The sequence below is a fragment of the Lepisma saccharinum genome, chromosome 15 (genome assembly GCF_977018435.1).
Source record: "Lepisma saccharinum chromosome 15, izLepSacc3.1, whole genome shotgun sequence".
Taxonomy (NCBI): Eukaryota; Metazoa; Arthropoda; class Insecta; order Zygentoma; family Lepismatidae; genus Lepisma; species Lepisma saccharinum.
This window is the reverse complement of record NC_139243.1, coordinates 27,738,728-27,766,459: the sequence shown is the minus strand read 5'-3', so window position 1 is coordinate 27,766,459 and position 27,732 is coordinate 27,738,728. Positions and strand designations below refer to the sequence as shown.

Sequence of the window (27,732 nt, the reverse complement as noted above, 5' to 3'; positions counted from 1 at the left end):
CACTACCCCTTGACGCAATATGGTTGTTCAATAATTCATATTGTTTACATGGAATAGAAGCTAATGAAACAATCAATTGGTTGCCATGCGAAACATTGAGGCTCTGTCAGTACATCATTGTTGCCATTGCTCGAAGATCGTTCGACTGAACATGAAGTGGACTATAATTGCAATATGCATGTAAGTGTGTAAATTGTTTTATGCGCAGTGATCGAATTGGGCTGGTATGGCATTCCGGCAGTAAATTCATATGTCGAAGAGCATACCGGCAGTAAATTTTGATAACTGGTATTTATTTATTGGAGCTGAACGCACGAGTAGCTTCGCAAATACCAACAATGTAATCGCTCCTTCTTCTCTCTCTTTTGACAATACAGCCCCCCCCCCCCCCCCCCGTCCACGGCCAGGAGCTCCTTGTCGATCATAAGTTATGAGAAACGCAACAATTGAGTCGAGAATGTTCAAAAAAGGTCTAAATTGACCTATATAGAGGGATCACTTAATATAATCAAAAAACACAGAATCAACCAGCAACATGTTGAAAATTGTATATATAAATTGGTAAAAGAGGACGGCCTTTTACAGATTTACCATTTGACATAACTGGTATTAAATTAAACAATGTGACTTACACACAGTGATGACGTATGTTAATTTTGTGGCTGATATTTGTGGTCTTAGGAACTTCTGTAGCAGTGAGTGGTTAAATGTCCAATACAATATTAGTTATTACAATTCATTCGTGGCACAAATAAAAAAGGAGCGCAATTTGTGGTGATAAAATAGAAAGAGAATAAGAATCGATGTATTATTATATAAGAAATCACAAAAAATATTGTATCAAAAGACAGGTCTGTGCATACAAGCATACTGGCAGTGGTGTAACTTATTTTCTATTCGGCCACTGTTTATGCGTAGGGTAGACTTAAGTATCACCAGTCTAGTGCATTGTTTCATATTTCTTGGTTGTTACATGTAACGCTGACTGGATCTAGTAAATGTTGTGTGTAACTGACTGATGATATGATGAAATTGATGAAGGGGTACATACAATGAATTTATTCTGGCGCCATAGGCAAGATTATGGCACGTAAAATGGTACCGATATTTTAAGCGCGTCCTTAGATATTTTCTTATGTCATGGCTTGTGATATTTCCATGAGGAAACAACGAAAAACTCATCCATAGGTTATACGTAGTTATAGATTCGTAGTTTGAATTTCTGATTAAAACAAGTTTAGTATCTTTCCGAATATTTTAGTTATGGTTTAGTGTCTGAAGATTATCTTTTAAAAACGTATTATTAATACTACTTTTGGAGTAGTGTGTTACCAGAACATAAGTCTACAAATAAAAAAGGTAAAGTGCTCCCCTGTGCTTAGCACCACGCCATGAAGGCGTATAGGGGTGTCGGGGTAACTTCCCACACTTTCTTGATCCAGTCGTGAGTGGGGGTGATGTGATCAGCATCACGCCCCTGACCGCCTTTACCCCCTAGGGTTTCTCGAAGGTACCCATGTCATTCGACGCTGGGTGGATGCCGACTGAGCCACCGCCATTCAAGTAAAAGAAGAAAAATAAATTATGGATATTAATTTGAAGTAAATAGTGAAATATGCAGTGCACAAAGAAACTAATTTAAAAATCCGAGTGATATTTCAAAAGGAAAATAATTAGAATTTAACTTTCCTTGCTTTCGATGAAGCATAATTGTCAACTTTCCTATCAAAACTGACTGAGCAATTTATTTTTCATTTGACGATCTCAGGTAGTTCTCTTATTCTACGTCGGGTACTCTGACTTTGTTGTCTTAAGAAAAGAGGATTTTAATGGCGCCCTAGGTTTCAGCACCTCCTTTTCAGCCTACCCTTCGCTACGGCTGCGACACCAAGACACTATTTATTTGTTAGTCAGATTTATTATTAGGATCTACTATAGCTCTCGCCACGAAAACAGTCCAGTCAAGGTCGGAGCTTCCCCTTGCCCCCTCCACACCCCTGGCCCTACAGGGTTGACACACTTCTTCTAAGCTGCTCAATCGATACTTCACGTTTGATTTCGTCGGTAGATATTGTTACTCATTGGCAACACTGTAGGTGGATGGCGTGACCTTCACTGGACTGTTTTCGTGGCGAGAGCTTTAGGATCGAGATATGAGAACCCTTCATTACGATTGTTGCGTCATTTTTTCCGTCAGTTTGCCATCCACACTCAGCCTTATTGATAGCTCCGTACACAGTGTTGCCGCCTTGTAACAATATGCATTTCAAGTTTCTTTTCAAGCGATGGCTGATTGTAGAGTTTGAATCCTTCTTTTGTTACCAACTTGGCGGCGGAGGGGTCAGCACGGTCTCTACATGGGTGTTCATCATATCATCAGTTAATGACAGTCAGTTACATGCAACACTGACTCGATCCAGTCATTGTTGCATGTGAGTGTTACTTGTAACAATCAAGAAATAAGAAACAATGAATAATGCGTGGTTATGGTTACGATACTTTTTCAATAATCATCCGAACAAGTTCTCTTAGTGTCTCATTGAATATTTCCAGAATTCCAACAGCATTGGGAATCAACAATTTCTGTTCCAACCACTCTTCTAAGATGGACCTACCACCGATGGAAAAAGGTGAGTTTATTCTCTAGTAGAAATAGGCTATAACACAGAGTGGACTGGGTATTGCAAACAATCTATTTCATTGTAGGTGAGGTAAAAACAATAAATGAGTGAATAGAATGGATATAGTTTAATAGTATTTCATGCATTATAAACTTTTTTAGGGAACCTGATGCCAAAGAAGGGAGTTATAATTGATTTGGTTTATTTTACTTAGCTTTTTTGCCACTTTTGGCTAATCGTGAAGATGGGGATGAGTGATGATATGATGGAGGGACACTTACAAGGGAGACGCATGCTAAGGCCGGGATTCAAACCAGGGACCCCTGGAGTCGTAGTGCGCTGTGCTAAACTCTCCGCAACGGAGATCGGAAGGCCACATCTCACAAACCTCCATAGGCATATCATTGAGTAAGTTACACGGTAGTATATTGAGAGGAGGTAATATCGCACTTGTCAAAGATTGGTTCGACAGTTACGCGGGAGACCCGGCTTCGATTGCCGGTGAATGGAGTAGTTCTGGAGTTAACCCAGTCTCTTAATAAATCGTTACCAAGGGGAAACACTGGGAGGTAAAAGCAGCCGGAGCGTGGTGCTGATCACATCATTTTCAAAAATTCTTAATTCTTTCTAGTGTGTAGAAATAATTAGGTGAATTATCTATGCATCATTTCGGTTGTTTATACACCATAATTGCACAGTGGTCAACTAAATATTTATTAATTTCGGACAATGCACTATTGGAAGGCCCCAATGGTGCATTTCGTCTGCACTATGTTTAATTTACTGATATCCCATATACGTAGAACACGAATGCAAACGATGTTGAAATGGTTCTCAGTTAAATTTATTCAAACGTTGCTTACTGTACAGTTGGATGCACTACAATTGCTAGACAAATTGTCCATGACTGTTTTCTTAATATCTTTCTTTTACATCTTGTGTGTTTTTAAGCAATGAATTTTTATGTATGCTGGTGCAGAAGTTGTCAACAGCTTGTTTTGAGTTTTCATTTAATTCTTGAAGCTCTTATTGGGTCAAATAAAGTGCAGGAACATGGTGATGGACAATTTGCACGGTAATACACATGGATCTCACTGTACATACTGGAAGATTTGAAATATCTCGATGCAATATTAGATATTATATTTGTACTTATCACGTTTGAAAGCACAAAAATGTTAACCTTTTTCTTGAAGAAGTTGAGTTACATTTGGGTAACATTTGCATTATAATTCAGACTATGACATTGCTCTGACGTGGCGAATATTTATCCTCGTTGTCAGAGTTACTTAAAAGTATTGAAAACGATACCTGGTATACCCCATTAATTCACACTTTCTATATATTAACGTTCATGTATGAATATTAATTTACAGTTATTTATTTTTATTTAAAACATTTTGCGATATTCTCTTCTCTTTAAAAAATCTGTTTCAAACAATGAAAGCAACAAATAATATAAACCTTTTATATTTCTTTTAAAACTTGAATTTTGCTAACTTTGTATGCAGTCTCTCATCTGTGATAATAATAACATATTATTAATGTTGCAGGAGAATCGACACGAGTTTTTCTAAATTTGGAGTTGGTGAGGAAAATTGAGGTTGAGGAAGCTCATGGGGTATGTTTCTATGTGAATGATTTTTATACTAGCAAATTAAAATATGTTGGTTTAAAGGTAGCTGAGGCGTCATTTATATAATAAGGACATCAGTGTTTCTATTCGTTTCTCATACAATTTGCGGCACAAGTTAATTTGCTGCTATTTTTGAAACATATTAATAACACTATCTGTAATATGAGACTACAGATCTTAACTAGTTCTAATGTTCTCTCCTAGCTGTTTGTTGTTCTTCTTCTGCATCGTCTCTCTTCTTCATTCCTCAGCAACAACTTCCATCTATACCCTGTCTCGGCCATCTCTGGAGAAAGGCCACACATAGCTGCAGAGAATAGGCAGAGCGAAACAGTACACTCTGCTAGAAGGCTGCTAAGTAACTGCATTCGCGCAATACCGTTCCCTCTCGCGTGTTCATTGGTAGTGCCATCTCACGTCACTTTTGCGCAGACTTGTTTTCATTCGCTTGTTACAGAGATAGGGGGACAGATTCACCTCCAATCCTTTTTTCCTATTACTTGTATTGTATGATAATAGTCCTCCTCCGTGGTCGTGCGAAGGCGCTGTGCATTGGGGACGGCAGGGGTTCGAATCCGCCTGGGTTCAGTCTCTGGGTTTTTGGCCAGCGTATAAGACCAGTGGCAAGCCACCATCGTGAGGGAATTAGAGAGCTACGAGTGAGTAGCTTAACCTGGTCTCGGAAATCTCCTATAACGGCTGGAGGTTCGACGTGCTGACCCCACATCACCCAATTACTGGTTCAAGATCTCCACATCTCTAGGTAGGATTGTCGGAGAGAGACTGGCAGTCGGGAGATAGACCAAGGCCCTGTAGAGCCACGAGTCATTATTATTATTGTGTGATATTGTCTATTCAATTTTTGTAATTTATTCTGCCTATCATGGTAATCGTGATGTTATGTATTTAAATCATGCTTTTTTAGAGTTATTTTTATCATCCCATAAGTATGTTACTCACTAATTTTCGCTCTCTTCCTCTCTCTCTCTCTCTATCTCTTCCGATCTATATACCTAGATAGCTAATTATTGTCTCTCATCTATCTATCTCTCTCTCTCTCTCTCTCTCTCTCTCTCTCTCTCTCTCTCTCTATATATATATATATATATATATATATATATATATATAAATGGATGTATGTGTGTGTGTGTGTGTGTGGGTGTGGGTGTTTGTTTGTTCCGGCATAACTCTCGAAGGCCTGGAGCGATTTCAACCAAACTTGGTACGCGTATCACTTGCAATCTGGAAATAAATACTGTGATGGTAAGACACCCCTAGGGGTGGGGTGGGAAGGACTGACATGTAAAAATAATCGAGAACCACCGATATTAAATTCCGAACAAACATACATCCGTGACTCTATGCAATCCGCACAACGATAATGTTTCTCGGGTTGTCTAACATTCAGGCTGTGTTGCGAATGGAGTGCATAGTTTTCGTGACACTCCCAATGCGGTTCAACTCCAAGTTCATCACCTATCGGCATGGGGGGGGGGGGTGAGAGGGGGTGAAAAATTAAGTGCCACAAATAACCTAGATTAGTGTCGAATCCATAGTTTTCGGGGTGACATTCACGATCACATTTAAAATCAGTTACATTTTGCACTATAGTTAGAATTCATTATTTTCCTGTCTAATACAAGATTGGGATAAATAAATACCCGGACAACGCCGGGTAATCAGCTAGTATTTTATTTCCGTCAGTTCTTTTCTCTCTGTTTTTTCCTCTGGCTAGTTTATTTCTCTATCTTGTTCGCTCTCTTTGTCACCTGTTTCATTAACTAGTTTATATATATATTTCACTCTCTGTATGTATCTTTGTGTGTGTATAATGTATGTTGCTCACTCAAACTCTATATTCGAGGGGCATTCAAGTCAATCCGCACTCTCGAGTTTATAAAATAAAAGAACAAATTTCAAGGGGTGGAAATTGATTTTATTTTTCGACACATACTCCCCTGCTTCATTCATACATTTATTCCACCGTTCGACTAACTCCTGGAACGCTTCGGCATAGAAATATTTGTCAGTACATTCGAACCATTCTAGGACAGCCTGCTTCACTTCGTCATCACTGCTGAAATGTTGACCTCCGAATAATTATTTCAGGGGTCCAAACGGGTGAAAATCATTTGGCGCTAAGTCTGGACTGTTATGCGACGATTGTCAATGATAAACTTTATGATAAAACCAGGCCGTTTCTTCCTCAGATTCTTATGCACAACATGCAGAACACTACACTAATATTCACTGTAAGCAGTGACACCACGGGGTAAAAAATCCACGTGAATAATCCCATGTTTGCTCCAGGCTATGCGACGATTGTCAATGATAAATTGTTCCACGCGCTGAACGTTTCCAGGAATGACTGCTGTGGGCTGGAAACCATCACGACCGGGATTGTCGGTGACAGACGTACGCTTCCACCATTCAAATGTCTTACTGCGGCTGAGTGTTTCATCACCGTACTGTGCTTGTAGTCTTCTGTAAATTTCAGCTGGTTTTAGTTCCCTCCTTTACTAATAACGTCATCACCACATGCTGTTCCGTGTACACGATCACACTGTTGTCCGCCATCTTGCATACTGGTGTCTGGACTGGCGTGTGCAATGAGCACCGCCGCCTACCAGTAACAGGACACAGTTGCCAGTTCCTATTGCATGCACTACCTCCATCCTGGTATTTGTTTTTAAAGCTGTAAAAAAAAGTCCCGGATTGACTTGAAAGTCCCTCATATTTCTTGCTATGTGTCTCACCATTTACTTCACTCAGTATATATATCTCTATTTTTATCTCTGTATATCTTAATTATCTTTACACATAGTTCATCTCTCTCTCTCTCTCTCTCTCTCTCTCTATTCCCCCCTCTCTCTGTCTCACTCATTACTTTCTCTTTATTTATCTTGTTTGCTATATCATCTATCATATGTATTGTATTCCTTACAATCTTTCCGTCTTTCATCAATTTCTGGCTGTGTTTTTCGAGGGTTTAACTTTCAGATTTTCATCCTCCTTGGAAAATTTTCTGCTGGTGAACATTTTACATCTTCCTGGTTAAATGTCTACTCTTCCACAAATTGATTCGTTTTATCAGAGTAATTCCAAAGATATACTAATTTCCTTAGAAATGCACTAGAAATTTTACTGAATGTTTCTTTCCAGAAGATGATCTTCAGCAACTTGGTTTATATTATTCAAGGTACATTGATTTAAATTGCAATTTAAATGAAGATGTAAATAATAATTTATAGAATAATGTACATAAGGATTTTGTAGATATCAGGATCACTTTGGTGAAAGTACATTAAGCTTGAATTCATTTAATGTTGGTTATTAGGCTCTAAGAAGAAAGAGGAAGTAATCAAAATATATGTATAATGATGGTGTGAATGAAATGTAAACTGTAGACACACATACATTTCTCTTGATTTAAAAGTCAATAATTTTTATGGCCTAAAAAATAGCAAACAGTTTGTGTAGATAAATATGCAAACTACTAATCATGTTAAACCGTGAATAGTGTAATTATCATTAAACTGTAAATAAACATTGCAGCTGATAGTTTGTAAATTATCATTAAATAAATTGCCAAAATTTAGCTACAAGAACTTTAAAAGATAATTTAAGTTAAAGTTATAAAATACATCCAGAATGCTTTATTTTCACTGGAAGAAGAGTTATTGAACTTATTATAGTTTAATTAGCACACTCATCAGACATTTCCACAGTAGGTTCATATATACATTATCAGAAACAGATGTAAACAGTGTATATTTACATATAATTTTTTATTTGCTTTAATCAAACTGTTCAAAGAAATAGTTAACAGTACCGTTTACTAGAAAAAGCTCTTCTATAAGAAACATACATCTATAAGTGTGGTTTCAAGTACCAAACAAGCAATTTTGACAGAGTCTTTTATAAATAAAAAAAATCGAGTTAATTAAAACAAATCCGATTTAAATAAAAAGAATCATCATATTAATTTAATAGTTCCAAAGAGGCATTTATTTACTTTTATGCTTATCATTAAAATTTAAACTAATTATACAGCGTGTCCACAAAGTCCTGCTACCGTTACAATGACTTAACTCCTAAACTATATGAGATAAAGACATACGGTTTTTTGCAACGTGTTCTACAGCTCTCAAAGTTTTATTTACAATTACCATTCTCAGCATACCACACACATTGTGCCTTCTCCTGTGCTGTCGTCATTGTCGCTCACAACATAATCTGCAAAAAACAAAGAAAAACAATGAAAAATTAAAATAATAATAATAATAATAATAATAATAATAATAATAAAATACCACTACTTATTAAAACTTTGAGAGCTGTAGAACACGTTGCAAAAACAGCATGTTTAATATTTCTTTGCAGGAAATAATTTTCGTGAGCTTGATCCGTCTCCTGTGGAAAGATAAGAGGCTCTTAGAATTTGTGGACTTCAGTACTGGCCCCTTCAGAGCTATAAGTGACTCTGAGTTGGAATGCGTGTGGGTGCCAGACATCATGTTCAGTCCGATGAGGGAGCTGAAGGTGACCCCTGGCATCAAGAGCCTCAAGAAGATCTTTGTAATTAGGTCAGGAAACGTGTTCTTTGAAATGGGGTGAGTGTTCTCTTAGAGTTCTACGTAAAAACGTCACTAAATTTTAAAGTCTGGTTTGATTGAAGTGTGAATGAGAGCGTGTCAGTCCTTAAGCTGTTGAAAACACGTAGGACCATTACAGAACAAGTGACTTAACAGCTACAAATAAGATTGAATTATTGATTTTCTCTTTATAAATATGTCTGAAGATTGTTCAATTATACTAGAATGTATCGTGATTGGACATGAAGGAGTTACATCACCAAAATATTGATAAGTGCATTGTTAGGCGGACGGAACTGAATTCTGTTTTTCTACAAATATGACGTCAACTACTGCTGCTGGCGTAATATCCTCATGCTTACTTTACTACTGCACATGTGAGTGTATGCTCGAAATTGGTCAATGCTAAACACACACTTTTGATAGTAACGAGATTCTAATTCTACCACAAGGCTTGAATGAGAACTATTCAATTGATGTTATATGTTAATTCTCAGGGCAACAATGTGAGTATTTTGCATTTTGTTAGCAAGTGAACGTACGATATTTAGAATTAGTTTATTAATTATTTCAATTTTATAATTCAGTAAATAAATGTCTTCATTTTCCTACTCCCAAACACATATTTTGGTAAACATTCTCGTTATGCACGCTCAGCGACCACGTAAATAATGTAGAAACTCTTTGTTCGTCAATTTATACAAAACATTACTGATATTTCAAGCATTTAATTTGTACAAAATAATAAGAAAACTAGCAGTTAACTATATGTGGTCGTTGGATTAACAGGTATGTATTCAACCAAAATCCTTTGTGACTTGTGTTTTCGCTGACCTTCACAGGAATGGTTACTGTTTTATCTTAATTGAAACGTTTACTTGGTGCCATCACTCAGCTCCAAACGTGGTTTAAGCACTTGCTTTTCTTTTGGATGGTAAACCAGAGATTTATTATGTTCTCATACAAATACAGTTTCTTCCAGGTGTTCAATTATTCTCTTTTGTGAAATGGATTTTACGCAGTACCCTTTCGACGTTCAGACGTGCACGTGGATGATTAGATCTTGTAAGTATTGATTTATTTTTATCACCATATATGATGTAAAACTGCAAATGGTTTTCACACACTTCCAAGAGTACTGAATTTACGAAGGCAGGTGCAGATGTACAACGTCTAGACACAATACACACATGCCACTGCTTAAATATCATAATCACTGTGGGTCCTGATCACAGATTAAATTATTCACCTCAAACGTTAAAGGTGTTGATGTAGCCGCAGAAAAAAAGGGTAAGAGAGTGTTACATTTTCTGTGAGTGCGGAAGAGGTTTTAGGATGCCAATGCATCTAGCGGATAATTTCTTAAGAAAAACTTTTCAAAAGATGGTTGCATCTTATAAGATTAAAATATTTCTGGACCTATCCACTATGTGTGAACTCAACTTCAATTTGGAGGAAGAAGCCATGTTATCCATTCTCTGATTTAGGAGTTCATTCACGGAAATAATCAATAATAACTAGAAAGCATTAAAGCTATGTACTTCCATATGTAAATATCTCTCCCGATATTGCCATGTACGTACTTGAGCATTACACAACTATTTAAAGTTTTATAACCATGAATTGTTTCCATTTTTATTACTTCGAAAATGTTAATTATGTATCGTAACTCATGCTTTTTAAGTATCCTTATTTACAAAGCAAATCAGTTATTTAAACAAATTATTACTCGTTCTCCAAAATATGTCATAACGACCTAGTGATGACATCACACTTCTAACTCTATATGTATATGCCATGCCGATAGACCAACCTGTATATACCCTCCTAACACGGTTCAATATCAAATAAGCAATTGGTCAAAAATATGGCGCTCTGAAGTAAAAACCGAACATTTTTCGCTGTTTGGGCATTACACAAGTGAAGTGGTTTCTTGTGAAAACTGTCGTGTTTCGTGTTATATGTACACTCACAGACACTTCTAGGTTGTAATGACCCAATGGAAATGTTGCAAAAAGGAAGTTCAGATATGTCCTTGACTGTGAAACATTAATTGTGATTGTGCTTGTGTTTTGTTCTAAGATCACTTTATGCACAAATATGCTAAACTTTATGGATCTATAGATAAAAGTAGGATTCGAATCAGGATGTGCTTCCATTGCGTATTCAACTTGGGACACACTAATTACGAAGCGACGACGTAACCACTGAGCGATCTGTATAGCTATTGTTGGTTGTGATGGAAGTAATGTGATATAATAATTGCCATTTTCATCTGTTCAGGCAATTTGCTGAATGGAAGAAAACGATATTAACCTGTATATTGTTCGTAAACTCACAAACAAAATATAAACCAATAGTTAAGGCTTAGTTACGTATTTATGTTAACTCCACTCCTTAGTTTGGTTCTCTTGTTAGTGAAGGAGCAGAAAGGGTATTTTCCTATAGGGTATAAGGCCAGTAATGCTCATGGTCTACTTAAAATTTAGCTCTTTTTATCGACTCGGTACTTAAAATACATAACCACTTATGTGATCTACATGTACAAACTTTCAGAAATTTGCACATTGCATGAACATTTATCATTAAAATTATTATATATTACTCATGTTACAAACCTAAAATGTCCACAATATTTTGTTATGTATTTCTTCATAATAAGGTAGTACGTGTTCTAAGTTTTACCAGGGGCGATTACAAATGATTTAGACTGGGGCTGGTATCCGAACCCCGGAATAGGCAAGCCGGCGACAATAAAGTAGTCTGAAATAGTCGACCTTGAAGAGTGAATAATGATGCGGGAGGCCGGTAGATGTCAGGAGTAGTGTGACCAGCGCGCCATTTTACAGGCAACCTGTGTGGCCTCACTGAGAGATTATGGAGTGTGATTGCCACGGACAGAGGTGGACTGCGTGGTTCCTGTGGAAAGAAGGGAACAGGCCAGCAACCATTTATAACAGATTGCGCGCAGTGTGTTACTGGTGGTTTCATCATTACGTGCCGGAAATGAAGCAGCAGTCCATGCAATGGAAGCACAAGGGCAGCCCTGCACCAAGAAGTTCCGGTCCACTCGATCCTGTGGAAAGCAAATGGCAACGGTCTTCTGGGACGAGCATGGCAACCTCATGATGGATTGGCTCCCGCCGAACATGACCATCAACAGCGATGTGTACTGTGCTTCTCTACAGAAGTTGCGTCGCCGGATACAGCAGTTTTGGAAGGGAAAGTGGGCCAAGAACGTCCTGTTGCTTCATGACAATGCTTGTTCGCATACCGGTCACCGCACTGATGTTAAGCTGAGATCACTGGGGTTCACTGTGTTTGCACATCCTCCTTACTCACCAGATCTCGCACCGAGCGACTACGCCATCTTCAATGAAATGAAGAAGCCCCTACGTGGTGTCAGATTTCCGGACAATGAGTGGGTACGTGACACCCCAAGAGATTGGTAACGTGCGGCCATATGAAAGCTACAGGAGAGGTGGCAACGTTGCATCGCTCTTCAGGGAGAATACGTGGACTCCTAACCTGGGAGCCCGGATCATCCAAGATATGGTACGTGTCATTAGTCTAAATCATTTGTAAACGTCCCTCGTACAATAGTGAGATGTGTTACCACCGAATGCATATCTTGCACTTAAATCGTTTCCTTCATATCAGACTGAATTTGAGAAAGACCATACGTCAAGCTCAAATAATGTAACGACTAAATATTTATATTGCAGTCCGCCAGACAATCCGTGAGATGTACGTACGATGGAATCCATACGACCCTTTAAAAATTGATGGAAAACTAGGAAATAATTTGGAGATGTCTCTAGCAGCGTTTCAGATAACTTTCAAGGTGTGGAATACGAGCGAAACAGGTAAACAATATTTTACTTTCTTCTGTAAAAATAAATCCCAATAAATCCCACTCTTGCGTTTTGAATAGGTATACAGGGTGTTTTTGTGACCGTGTTAAAGCCTTGCAGGGATGATGGAAGGGAACAAACTCAACACAATGAGATAGGGAACCCTGGTTTGGAAATGTCCCAGTCAAAAGTTACAAGCCAAAACCTTCGAAGGGCAGGCAACCACGCACAACGCGGAAGGGAACCATAAAGGAAAGTGGAAATAATCCACTGCTCATGCCCTGGAGAAAACTTAACGTCAAACTCGTCGTGTGTGGTCTAGAAGCACGAGTGTCGCGGCTGCAATCAGTGCAATGGAGTATGCGCTAGAGGAACTGGCTGATATGGTGTTTGTGTATGGACGAGCAAATGGGAACTGTAACGAAGCAGAAAGGTTATATCGGACCATGTGTCTACGACGCAGACATCCAGCACACATTATGCTTCCCAAACGTTTCCAACGATTACGCGAAACGGGGCAAATGCGATCTCAATTCCACGAGCAAGGAGGACAAAGAACTACAAGGACACCCGACATTCCAGAAGCAGTGCTGGATCGGATGGAAGGACAACCATCCATTAGTATACGGCCTGTGGCATGTGAAATTGGTGTGGCCCATAGTACTGTTTGGAAAGTTCTGAGGGAGCAGCAGATGCACCGTTACGATCCACAGCGAGTCCATGCCATGGGTCCAGCTGATTTCGTGTTTAGGGAATGGTTACTGCAGAGCTCTGTGGTAGACCTCAGTTTTATGTCTGTGTGGCCTGTTTCACGAGAGACGCGATGCTGAATAGTCGCATTAGCCACGTATGGGCTGATGAAAATCCCTGTGCCACAATCGTGAAGGGCCTTCAAGACAGATTTGCTTTAAATATGTGGGCAGACATTGTGGGCGAACATTTAATAGGTCCGTATCTTTTACCGCCACGATTAACTGCACCAGTGCACATTCTGTTCCTGAAAGACATCCTTACCTAATTATTGGAACATGTTCCACATCTTGTTCGTCAACGCATGTGGTTTCAGCATGATGGAGCCCCAGCCCACTTCGTAGCTGGTGCTCGTGATATTCTGACGCAGACCTTTCCTCAGCGGTGGATAGGGAGAGGCGGATCTGTTGCTTGACGTACCCATTCACCTGATCTAACACCACTTGATTTTGTTTTGGGGGGGGACACTTGTTGGTAGTGTAGAGGAACTCTTGGCAAGAATCCTTGCAGCCTGTGATCTGGTCCGAACGACTCCTGGAATATTAGAGAGGATGCGACAGAGCTTATTGAGACGCTGTCGTGCCTGTATCGAGGCAGGGGGCGCCGCAATGAATAACTGCTATAATGATGGCTGCAGTTACTACTCATTAAAGCCACTACAGTGATTCTTCTGTGTTTGTTTTCCACCTCCGAAGACATCTTTTATGCCCCTTCCCCCAGCGTTGTGTGTGGTTGGCTGCCCTTCGAAGGTTTTGGCTTGTAACTTTTGACTGGGACATTTCCAAACCAGGGGTCCCTATCTCATTGTTGGGCGTTAAATTCATTATCTAAAGTTCAATGTGAATACGGTGATATTGCACAAATGTCACTATACCGGACTATTTTAGCTTTTTATCTCCAAAACACACCAACCCAATCCCAATAGAACATAAGAGAGACCGCAAAGAACAGAAAAAGTGAGTTAGAGAGAGAGAAGAGAGAGATAGAGAGAGAGAGAGAGAGAGCTGAACTTCTAAACAGAAAGCAGAAAGATGGAAACGGGAAGCAGATGAAAGGACGAAAGAAAAAGTAGAGGTAGAGAGAGAAACATTAGGAGTAACTGAAACAAGTAGGTTAAATAAATTGCGACAATAGATATAGAAATGCAGATGGAGAAAGACAGAAAGAAGAGAATGAAAGACAAACATAAAGAGGAAAAGTGAAAGGAGGTGAGAGCGAGTGAAAGAGAGAGAGAGAGAAAGAGAGAGAGGAGAGAGGAGAGAGAGAGAGAGAAAGAAAGGTGGCGAAGAAACTAGAAATCGAAACATCGTCAGACAGACAGACAGGGAGAAAGATTTAGAGAGGAGAAAATTGTACAAAAGAGAGTATGAGGTACCTGAAAGAAAAACAGACAGAGAAAGAGAATAAAGGCAGAAAATAATGAGTTTGATTTTTCGTTTTACTTGCACTTGATACACGTATTAGCTAATAGGAATTGGACCTACATGTTAATGTAATATCGGAACCACGAGGTGCCTACATGACATTACCGAGGATGCTTAAGATAATAAGAGAAGCAAACAAAGAAATATAAATAGTATTTAATAAATGGCCTAACTTCTGGACTGTGCATAGGTTTTTAAATCGACCAATCAATAATGTCTCTATGAGGTAATTTTATGGAGTTCTATTTTCCAGAGAAGAAGACTCAGGCACACCTTGCAATCTTCATGTACCGAAACATATGGAATCATGTCCTAGTGACGTACTTCCCCAGTTCCCTGTTCGTCATTATCTCCTGGGGAAGCTTTATCGTCTCTCCAGACATGGTCCCTGGGAGAATGGTGCTCCTGGTCACCACCCTTCTCACTCTGGTCACCATGTTCAACTCAATCAGGTAATTCCCTTAGAAACTCTTTTTCACTATCTTCGTACTATAAACTTGTATTTATTGATTAAAGAATTGGTCGAGAGTACAAAAGCACCTGCTCCTGCTGCTTGTTGCTAATGAAATTAGTAGAATGTACAATCCATCTACAAGCTCCATCCTTATCTTCTGCTAGTTCTTGATCACGAATAGAGGCCAGCATAGTCTGCCTTTTACCTACCCACTGCCCGCTTGCACGCGATAACAGGTTTACCTGCTCGCCTGCCCACGGCAACGAGTCGACTTGCGTCTCTACCCGAGTTCTTGGTCTTCAAGGCGCTCTTCGCTTACAAGGTACCTGGGCATTCAACAAGACCCGGGCGCCTGCAAAACCTGCTGGAAGAAAACAGCCCTCCGGCAGCGTGTCGCTCCAGGTGTTTCATCACCACGTGGACGGCTGCAGCCAGTGTTGCCTACTTACGTAGCTACTAAATCATACGAAGTCCTAGGAGGAGCTTCTTCTCCAAGGATAATTTATATACTTAGCGATTTCAGTTCAGCGTAAGCAGTTTTTATCTTATTGCCAGGAAATGCACGCAATATTACAGCTTCATTTATCTAAATGAATGATCGAGCAAACAAAAATCTCCTCACTGAAAACTAATTGTTTTTCATTGCATGGTGCCTTAACCAGGTACGCACTGGCGCAACCAGAGGGGGCAGGGTGCATTGCTCACAACCTTGGACGAAAATTGTCTAGCGGAGGGGTCAGGGTGGGGGTCAAACATTAAAGTACAAGTCTCATCAAGTTCAATGCCGTAGCAAAGGGGTAGCGGGAGTCGGCCCTGAGCGCCGAACATCTAAGTGAGAAAAGTTTTAAAACAGAGAATGCTATGGCGGCCCTTGATATTATTTGCTATTAATGTTGGTTTGTTACGAGTTGGATGAATTAATTATGTAATACGTCGCTCCATGTGAAAAGAAAATATTGTAGATGGAAATTTTACATGCCATATGCATGTACATTCGGAATGCATTTATCATGCACTTTCTTTCTTTCAAAAATAGTTTGTGTGCTTGTTTTCCATTATTAGCTAATGTGAAATTGACGTGTTGAAGAAAAATATTTCTAATCCTCTGTTTCAACACAAATGCGTGAGAACCGACTTCTACCCCCTTTTTGCGTGATTTATGAGGATAATAATGCCTTTCATGCTACTTTATTACTATTATTGTGATTGTTGTTGTTGTTACGTTTATCCAAGTACTTGCCCCCCCCCCCAAACGAGGGTAACGGCAATGCCCCTGGCTGGCTACGGCCCTGGTGTTCGCAGTAGAACAGTGTGTTGTTTGACTCGCGACCTCAGCGTCGAACGTGACATGTTTCAGTCCTGCCCTATATCACTATATATACGTATATTGGTTATTTACGACATATACTTATGGATCCTGTGCCACGGAAAACCTATTTCAATGTGTGTGTTTGGGGGGGGGGAGCAACATTCGTAAATCTCATTTCATTATGTGGCTTACGAAGCTTTGAGTTCCCTTTTTTAAGTAGTGAAAATCTATTGCAGTTGGCAACACTGCAGAGCGGTGTGGGTGCAGTTTCTACTCGAAGCAACTACGTCATGCAGAGGGAGGGGTCTGCAGTTGATGGAAAGAACGAACTGAGACCTACTAGGTATCGTAAGACTGCGGGTACCCGGCGGGTCTACAATGCCTGCCAGGAACGATCTGGACAGGTGGGCATTCAAGCTGCTCAAGCGAGGATGTTGCGCAGGTTGCATGGCATTTCAGGAGCGATGTCTCGCGAACGGTTCTGCTCCAGGTCTTGTGCAGGCCTCTGATCACGAAACTCGTCAACAGTGCAATTGACCCAAACCTGTCCGTTCCCTCTGCTGTTTTCATTGACCATGAATTTGGTGAACAGTAAAATAAAACTAATCAGTTCCCTCTGGTCTCCTGTTCATTGCTCATAAAATTGGTAGAGTGTGCAACAGATAAAGACCTCTACATTTTCTCTGCTGTTCATTGGTCATATAATCGGTAGAGAGTGCAAAAGATCCAAACCTCTCCATTCCCTGTGCTGTTCATTGATCAAAAAACTCGTCAACAGTACAATAAATCCAGACCTCTCCGTTCCCTCTGCTGTTTATTTGGTCATAAAATTGGAAGAGACTGCAACAGACTTAGACCTCTCCGTTCCCTCTGCTGTTCAATGGTCATGAAATTGGTAGACAGTACAATAGATCCATACCTCTCCGTTCCTTCTGCTCTGCTGTTTATTGGTCATGAAATTTGTAGAGTGTGCAATAGATCCAAACGTCTGGGCTCCCTCTGCTGTTTATTAGGTCATAAAATTGGTAGAGACTGCAAGATACATCTCGATTCCTACTGCTGATCATTGTTCAATAAATTGGCATAAAGTACAACTAGTATGGGTAAAATAAGGTTGAAGACGGAAATAATTATTAGAAAGCTGATTTCTTCTGAAATACGTTCTTTAAGTCCCCCTGTACTTCCCCAGAAAAATTCCAAAAAATCATGCATGGGGAACACCCTTAACTTTTGAATAAACGGCCGCCATCTTGGAATTTAAAAAAATGCTATAACTCAGTAATGGACAATCAAAGGAAGGTGCTGTTGGTGCGAAACTTTTCAGTTTTGGAAGAAGGGAATTATTACTGCAAAAAAAGTGTAAAATAGAGAGTTGATATAAATTTATTAACATATTATTGCATAAAACGGGTTTGAAAACATACAAAAACATAATTTTTTCAGTAAAGAATTGTAGAATTTGTTTGGAAACATTTCAAAATGAAAAATGAACACGTATACATAAACAGGTAGTGTTTAATATCTGACAAATGTCCGTCTTTCATTAAACTCGTCTTCGTTTTGCACAATCTTCTCTGGTGGAGGCGCTGGTACGTTTGATTTCAACATGATTTTCGGTATCGCAGTTGCCTTCGATATAGTCTTCATCCTCGGAATTCAGAATATTCCGATTGAAGCAGGACTCTCCCGTACATGCGATGCACTTAGTGGTGCATGTCAGCCCACTTCGCTTGCACTCACAATTTCGGGAGCAGTCTCCTTTGCACCCACAACCCACAAGATGCATCAGGTTGTCTGGCGCTGGGGGTAAAGAGGATGTGACAGGCTAATGGTGTCCCTGTTCGATGGTCCAGCCCCAATCTTTTGCTGAAAAGACGTTACCTTTCCACGCCTGAACTTGGTTATATACTTTCAGACTATGCTGGCGGACGGCAGCTGAAGTAGGAGGAAGGCTCGCAAGATCCATAACGTAGTTTGGAGGTTTTCTTACCATCGGTCTGGACATATTTCTTGTATCTGGTTTTGTCAAGTCCCTCTGAACGTTTTTACCTCTGTACAAATGGACGAAGAATTGCTCTCCTGCAGCTTCAACACAATCCTGCAACGCGTTTGGGTTGTTAAATACTTCCACAACTTCACGGTTATTTTGCAGCTTGTTGAAGCCTGAAATTGGACCTCTTCTGTACAAAGCAGAGGTGGTGCCGCATACCATAAAAGCGTGTAGGAAAAGTAGGTGTTTCGTCATGTTACCAAGGCTTTGGTGCAATTCTCTGCTGCAGTAAACTTTTCTAGCGGTTGTAGAATTTCCCGGAACTAACATGTACACGGCACCTTGGGGTTGCGTCAAGGCAGCAATGAGTACAAGTAGATCTGAGTTCGCTCCAACTACAACAGCTGATCGTCCTGACTCTGCTTATTTTTTTCGCCGTTTCAACAACCAAAACATCCGCGTCACTAGTGGCCTGGAAAACTAGGAACTTTGCTTTCTGGAATTCTGTGCTAAGGAGTTTCAAAAAACTTGTTTTATTCTCACCGTTTGACAAGAAATTCTCTTGTGCAATTGTCACGGGGTTGGATGGAGTTACATCAACCCTCGCAGCTCATTTTCCTACAGCTCGTCGCATATTCACTGTATCTTTCGTACTGGGTTCATATCCGTCAAATACTACGATGACATTTCTTCCGTAATTTCGGTTGACGTAATCTAAGTAGGCATTGCACACATCACAATACGTTGCTGGACGGGGCCAATGTACTCTGTCCAAACGATCCCCACCGTCGAGAACATAGCTTGGGTTTTCCGGCAATTCATTGCTAATTGTGCACATCTTGTCGATGACTTTAATAATGATCGATTTTGTTCCCGCGCGAAGACCAACGTCGTCGAACAAAGACTGGGGGAAAGGTGATAATTCATACTGTAGACAGTCTTCAAGGTCATCCGCACTTCTTACAATGCACGCGATGCGGTGGAACAGTTGGTTATGGTTCACAACTACAGGATCCTTATTAATTGTTATAGCCTTTCCTATAGCAGCAGAGTGTTATGATCAGCATTATCGAAGACCAACTGCACAAATCCATGTTTCTGAACTTCACTTGAAGTGTTTATTGTCACGGAAGTTTCATACTTACAGATTTCACTGTAGGAAACAGAGCAGCCTAAATTATGCAGAAGGTTAATTAGATATTTTGACCGGAAACGCCTATGAAGAAACACTCCAATTCCAACCTGCACAGCTGACACAAATGAACGTGGACATACCGAAGAAATGATAGAGTGTGTAACACTCAACATCTTCTGATTGCAAGGTGGACCTTTTACTGGTTTCATTAGACCAGAAAGCAGGTGAGCGAGCATCTCACCTACTTGATTTTCTCCAACTTTCGATATTTCTTCGTAGGTTGGATATATCGAGCAATCATAAACTTTAGATCTTATCTCTTCTTGGAGGATGGTAATAGCCGCGTCTATAATCCTCTTCTTTTCTTCCACAGCGTCTTTTTTTCTGTCGCTGTACCACTTGTCCGTTAATATCCTCGATGCAACGGGCCTAAAAGAAACAACAGTCCCGAAACATTTCTTGCTGGATGACATAAGAACAGTATTGCCGTAGCGTGCTGATAAAAGCTCCCGCAGACGCTTTTCACTGTATAACTTGTCACTGTCGGATCTGAACTTTAAGAGCATCTCCATAAGGTCAGACAGCAGGTACTGGCAGTCATCGTTGTCATCCAGGAAGTTGCATAATTTATTGAAAGCCCCTAACTTGGACTCGCTAACAGGTCTTCCAACCACATTTTCAGATGGCTCGCCTGGCATACTTGAACCAACGATTGAAAATCGTGCATCACAGTTTTTATGATATTGCGCTTCGGCCGCAATCAGGTCCCATTCGCTATTAATGCAATTTAGAACTATTATTCCCCACTTGTCTCACATATTTGCGCACATACTCCACTCCAAATACTTGACATTTTTTGAAAAGTTTCCATGGGTGACTATGTGGGTGCTTGTTGCAAGCTTCCTTATCAACCGTCTCCTCGCAATAAGGACAGCACGTTTGAAAGTTGAAGGGATGTAGGTTACTTCTGACGAGGGGATTTGTTGCATATGTTCCTACAGGTAGAGACACTGGAACGTAATTTCCATGTCTGGTATAACGTTTTCTGCACTGTACATGCACTCTCACATGACTAACGCTCTCAATTTCCCTCCCAATCCCATCTTTTCTCTTTATACTGAGATTCGTAAAAGTCTCTAACCCTCTTGTCACATTGACACTGTCAATGTCCACCATCCCGCCTTTACCGCAGAAAATGCACTTCTCCTCTATTTTCTATTCAGCTTTCCAACAACCGCATACGATCACTAACACCTGAAAAGAAAAACTATTAATAATAATGGTAATGCCGTTGTTTTTTTGAACATTCAGTTTTTATGTCAAATTCTTATTGATTTCATTAAATATTTACCGTATACTAGACTTTCTTTAGAAAAAAATGTTTTAATCGATTATACTACACAAACAATGTATTTTAGCGCAAAACAGCACCTCCCTATGATTGTCCCTTACTGAGTTATCGCATTTTTTGAAAAATCCAAGAAGGCGGCCGTTTATTCAAAATTTAAGGGTGTTTCCCATGCAGGATTTTTCGGGATTTTTCTGGGGAAGTACAGGGGGACCTAAAGAACGCATTTCAGAAGGAATTAGCTTTCTAATAATTATTTCCGTCTCGAGTTAAATATAGGTCTAAATGTACTATACTAAACAGATCCAGACTTCACCGTTCCCTCTGCTGCTCATTGGCCATGAAATTGGTAGACAGTACAATAGGTCCAGACTTCCCCTTTACCTCTGCTGCTCATTGGTCATGAAATTGGTAGACCGTACAATAGATCTATACCTCTTTGTTCCCTCTGCTACTTATTGGTCATGAAATTGGTAGATAGTGCAATAGATTCAGACTTCTCCGATCCCTCTGCTGCTCATTGGCCATGAAATTGGTAGACAGTACAATAGGTCCAGACTTCCCCTTTACCTCTGCTGCTCATTGGTCATGAAATTGCTAGACCGTACAATAGATCTATACCTCTTTGTTCCCTCTGCTACTTATTGGTCATGAAATTGGTAGATAGTGCAATAGATTCAGACTTCTCCGATCCCTCTGCTGCTCATTGGCCATGAAATTGGTAGACAGTACAATAGGTCCAGACTTCCCCTTTACCTCTGCTGCCCATTGGTCATGAAATTGGTAGACCGTACAATAGATCTATACCTCTTTGTTCCCTCTGCTACTTATTGGTCATGAAATTGGTAGATAGTGCAATAGATTCAGACTTCTCCGATCCCTCTGCTGCTCATTGGCCATGAAATTGGTAGACAGTACAATAGGTCCAGACTTCCCCTTTACCTCTGCTGCTCATTGGTCATGAAATTGCTGGACCGTACAATAGATCTATACCTCTTTGTTCCCTCTGTTACTTATTGGTCATGAAATTGGTAGATAGTGCAATAGATTCAAACTTCTCCGATCCCTCTGCTGCTCATTGGCCATGAAATTGGTAGACAGGACAATAGGTCCAGACTTCCCCTTTACCTCTGCTGCTCATTGGTCATGAAATTGCTAGACCGTACAATAGATCTATACCTCTTTGTTCCCTCTGCTGCTTATTGGTCATGAAATTGGTAGACACTACAATAAGTCCAGACTTCATCGTTACCTCTGCTGCCCATTAGTCATGAAATTGGTATACAGTACAATGGATCCAGACCTCTCTGTTTTCTCTGCTGTTCATTGGTCATGAAACTGGTAGACAGTGCAATACTCGTATATCCTATTGCCGGACCCTGTGGTCGAGTGGTTAGCACATCGTGCTGCAACGCCAAGGGTCCAGGGTTCGAATCCCGTCTCGGGCTTGGTTGTTTGTGAATGTCCATTCATGGATTTCATCATTTCATAACTCATCCCCATCTTCGCAAATTAGCCAAGAGGCACAAAATGCGAAGTAAAATAAAGTAAATAAATCATTCAATCATTCGTATATCCTATTGATTCCAATAGATTGAAATTTGGTCTGAAATCATGGTACCAATTGCTAATTGTCACTTTTCCTTGTTTGCTTTTAATATTTATGTGCTTCATTTGTTTATTATTTTCACATTAATCTGTTCTTATTGGCTTATTTCATTAAATGTAAAGTTCTCTTTTATTTATGTGTGATTAAAGGTGATACCGGAATCGGAAGTCATTTCCGGTTTCTAGACATTTGAAAAACTATCCAATCTGACACAGATATATCTGTTGTTGATTGAGTTGCAATGACAAAAGTGTATGATGAAACAGAACGTTGATTACTTTTTACGTAACTCTTTTATTTTTAAGTGTATTTGAATTGTGATGATAAATAACTGAGATTGGTCGTTAGTGATAGAACAACAATAAACGTTAGTAAAGGTAAGTAAATTATATTTTACCGTCCGCTATCACGCCCTGAGAAGGTTCATTGTAGCCCAAACTTCAGGGAGTCTCATAACTCTGCCGCACAAGGGGATTGGCATCTATCGTTACGTAGCAATCCTGTGGCACACACCTAAAGGAACGTCACAACTTGTCACTTCCTTTAATGAATTTTGTGTTTGCGTCTCATTATTGGGAACTTATAACCATAATTTCAATCTATTTCCTCATTGTAGGCAAAACGTGCCTGGGTCCTCTGGCGTAAAACCAGTGGAACTGTATGTAATGACGTGCATCGTGTTTGTCGCCAGCGCCCTTCTAGAGTACGCCACTGTCCTCCTCAGGCTAAGGTACCACAAAGCATGGAAACGGAAATCTAAACCAGTTCCTGTCAACAAGGAAGAACGGGTAGATTATTTAGAACTTACCGTTCCACGACGTCTGTTTGTCTCAAGGCAAGCAAACACAGCGACACTATGTAGTCAAGAGGTAAGTTTTATTCTTTTACACTGTCGCAGAGAATACTAACTTTTAAAAAATGGTTTACATGGTGATATGGATAGCCTTAATGTCAATATTGTGCTACGTTCCCCGGATTATTCTCAATGGAACAACTTACATTTATTCCTCAACGGCGAGCCTGAGACTTATCAGCCTACTATGAAGCCCCCAGGTTGTGGGAAATCAGATAAGGATATGCTTACGTAAACCTTACTAACTCTCGCACACAAAAATATATTTAGAAGTCAGTTAATGTTAATATATTACACTTGCATTCGCAATTAAACTCCTTATTAGAAACAAAATTGTATTAAGATCATAATTGTTCTTCACTACACAAATTACCACATTCACATTTCCAAAATCACTTCCATTATTCCAGCAACATTCATAATAATATCTCTCTCCTAACAACTCACAATCGAATGTTTTAAGGTTAGTCCATAACCATAACAGACTATTCATTTGAACAAAACTAATTACGTCATCACAGACAATTAACATCTTAAACATATTAAACACTTAAAATGATACAATATGTGGGTGCGTATCAATAGTTTCGGAACTTAATTAAAAAGCAGTTTTTATTTTAGATTATATTTTCTATTTGTATTGCCATCATTCTAGTACTGGATTGATATCTGTGATAATCGCTATACCAATATTATCCTCATTCTGGTATATTGAAAGACGAGGCAAAAATGTAAAGTCACCTTCATTATCAAGAACCGAAATGGAAGAATATAAGAGCTAGGTAAAGCCACTTTCATCTTCAGAGACTGAAATTAACGAAGATGAGAGTTAAAGTCGTCGCCTTGTAATCAAAGGTTCGGATATCACTTTAAACAGTAGGTCCAGTCCCGATTAACATTTCTATGCATAAAACCGATTTAAAACAACAAGTCAATCAATCAATGAATGAATCAATCAGAGACTATAGTGTATGAAGATAAGAGCTAATGTCACTTTCATCTTCAGAGACTGGAATGTCTGAAGATGAGAGCTAATGCCACATTCATCTTCAGAGACTGAAATAATTGAAGATGAGAGATAGTGTCACTGCTATCTTCAGAGACTAAAATGTCTGATTGATTGATTTGTTGTTTCAACTAATCGGGACTGAACCTACAGTTTAACAGTTTAAAGTGAGATCCGAACCACTGTGCCATGTGCCTCCACCTGGTTTCGAACCCGGTACCCCTTGATTACAAGGCGACGACGTTACCACTACAGCATCGTGGAAGTCCTGAAACGTCTGAAAATTATAGTAATGTTTTCTTTCGAAAGTTTTGAATTTTTCCGTAATATCTTTATTATTTATCATTAGAAATTCTCAACACGAATCGTAAGGTTAGTTTTCATTTGTTTGTGTTTGTTCGACAGGAAACACGTTCCTCCAAGAAGTTGGCCAGGATATTCGCCAAAGGAAGTACACTGTATCGCAGACTGAAGAGATGGACTTCGGTCCGCGATGGAATCGAAGACATGGTCTCTCTTGTTGTGTTTCCCGTGTGCTTCGTAATATTCAACATCATCTACTGGTACACGTGCCTCGCCAGGAGAGAGGAGAGTGTCAGCCACATGGAGAATGACGTCGTTGGTCCTGGTGTAGATGCTGTTGCAGTGACCTAATTGAATGAATGGAATGCCGAAAATATATTCTGCAATTTCCTCCAAGGTTATTGATTTCGTTTCTTTCAGTTTCACTCAGCACTGACAAATATTTTTGCTACGTTGCACGTGAAATCACGTGCAAGAGAACTGAAGGACACCACCTGTTCTGTTCTATGAAGGAGATTATGTTCTTCACCCGGTATAAACATATAGTCGCCCCATTCCCACATTAGGTCCAGTCCCGATTAGCCTTCTGTGTAAGAACAAAACCTCGCCAAAAAGCTCAACCAGGGAGTCGTAACATAATCAAATGAGCCACGTTCAAGACCGTCTTAGAGGCTCAGGCCGCAGCGCTCAGTCCTGACGTCATCATCTGGAGGCGATCATGTTAACACTCTACAAGGAAGACAATATTTTATCGTAGAGAATTTAAGTTCATTTGTTTCTCTTTTGGAAGCTCAGAGGAAGTTACATTTGAACATTTATCCTCACCGTAAATATATGTAGAAGAGATAGAAGAAAATATTAAATATTTACACCATTCTTCGTTCAAGACGCAACTTTGGCCACCACAAAAGAATCCCTAATACCACACAAATTCATGTTGAAAATCGTTTAAACTTCCTGGTGGAAAATTTTTAAAAAATGCGTGTATTTGTGAAATATTATCCTTAATATTTTTAAGTTTTACATAAAACTCGTTACAGTTTTTGTAAAAAAAAGTAATAACAAATAGAATAAGTAAAACCCCGCATGTTACGTTCAGAGGAAATTCGCCGAGTTGCCTAATCAATTAATAAACTCACAGAAGCATCGCTAGCAGTTTCATTATTATTATTTCATTGTCTTTCCGTTCATGAAAAGACGACGACAGATAGCACTTTGTAGTACAAACACTAAATTATTTTTTCAACAATTAAATAAGGCAAACAGCAAAGAAGTTTAGAGTGTGGAGAGTTTGATTCTTTTGTGTCGGCCTTCAACAAAGTTATTTACTTTTTTACAATAATTATTTAACAAAGCATTTGTTGAGGACCACAAAATTATTCTCAAAACCTTTTCGCATTCGTGTCCATTATTGCAGCTCACCCACCACGTATCTTCATCTTCTCTCAACTTCACAAGACTGAGATTGAATGCCACTTCCCGCTGGTTTACTGCTTTCAAGAATTCCACTTCATATTCACGGCTTATCAGTTTTTTTACAACAACATAATTGATGAGCACAATATCCACAAACACCTCTGAAGGACACAACAATCCACCTCTATCCAAACTTTTTATAAAATCCAATGAATCGTTTGGAAGATATTGCATAGTCTTGTCCAAAACTAGAATTTTGCTGCAGTCATCACACGTCAATTTTTTTCTTGCGATGTAAGAGCAATAGGTACATCAAAATAGGAAGATCTCTCTCCGCTTCCACAATATCCGCAGCACAAATTTTCAAACTCTGAAACATAGCCAAGTCTGTAACTGCCAGGGTAAATTCAGATGTACCATGCTCGTCAATTTGATTTACAAAGATGTCACCATGTTTTAGTGACCTCAGTTTCAACTTCATTCTGCTGGCAAGACGCAGTTTTTGTTCCGTCTCAAAAATCTGACGGAGAGATAAGTTGTACTGCGCACCAGCCAACTGTCTGTATTGGCCAAATCTCGCTTCAAGTGTGTCTGATTGAAATTTTCCTGGCAAAAGGTATTGCATTCCAAACTCTTCTGTACAATATCGGGTTATTTCAATTAGCCCATGTGTGGTTATTTTCAGGGCACTGGAAGTTTCTCTAGTGAGTTTTCCTGACGAGATGTTCAAACTTTCCAACTTTTCCATCCAATCAAGGAATTTATGTAGGTACAAGAGTCTCTCATCTGAGGCTTCGTTTGTCAGAGGATACTGTAAAATGTTTCTTAACCTCGCACCTTTCCCTGGAGACTTGACATTCACTACTTCCCACCAGTTTAAAACAATCTTAATGAACTCTGCAGTGTCTTCATAGTTCAGCAAATTGTGTTTTGGCCCTTGCTGCTTTAAACCTTCAATTATCATATGGTTGGAAACTTGAGCAACTAGTTTCACGTTCTGTCTTTCTAGGGAACTTGGCCACAGATATTTTAATGATAAATTATGAGCATATTTTAGGATATTATCACTTTCCATACTAAAGAGTGTTCTTAAAGTTGCGAATGATGCAACATGAATATCACACAGGTTTTCAAAATCTGGGTAAACAACACTCACATTTTCATTTTTCTGATTGATCCAGTTGTTTCTAATACACTTAAATAAGTGCACAGTGTCCACAAGATAAAGCAAAGGCCTCTTCTTATCACATGGGTGAATATACACAAAGTTCTGTTTATGTTCAACATTAAACATGGACATAGATTTCCTATTTATCATGTTGTTATCTGAAACAACACATATAATCTTAATACCTAAATTTTCAAGCCCCAATATGACATTCTTAATTACGCAATGCAATGAGTCAGCAGTTAAAAGTTTTCACGGGTA

At 39.5% G+C, this 27,732-nt stretch overlaps 1 protein-coding gene across 1 annotated transcript; it reads left to right on the top strand.

Annotated features, from left to right (window-relative positions):
• Positions 1 to 2,605: 2,605 nt before the first annotated feature.
• Positions 2,606 to 25,238, top strand: LOC145999180 (glycine receptor subunit alpha-2-like). The gene is made up of 8 exons (XM_083136111.1): positions 2,606 to 2,630; positions 4,175 to 4,242; positions 8,641 to 8,870; positions 9,835 to 9,917; positions 12,578 to 12,718; positions 15,134 to 15,332; positions 23,342 to 23,594; positions 24,990 to 25,238. Exons 1-8 carry the CDS (start codon positions 2,606 to 2,608, stop codon positions 25,236 to 25,238), a joined length of 1,248 nt encoding a protein of 415 aa, XP_082992237.1.
• The last annotated feature ends 2,494 nt before the right edge of the window (positions 25,239 to 27,732 follow it).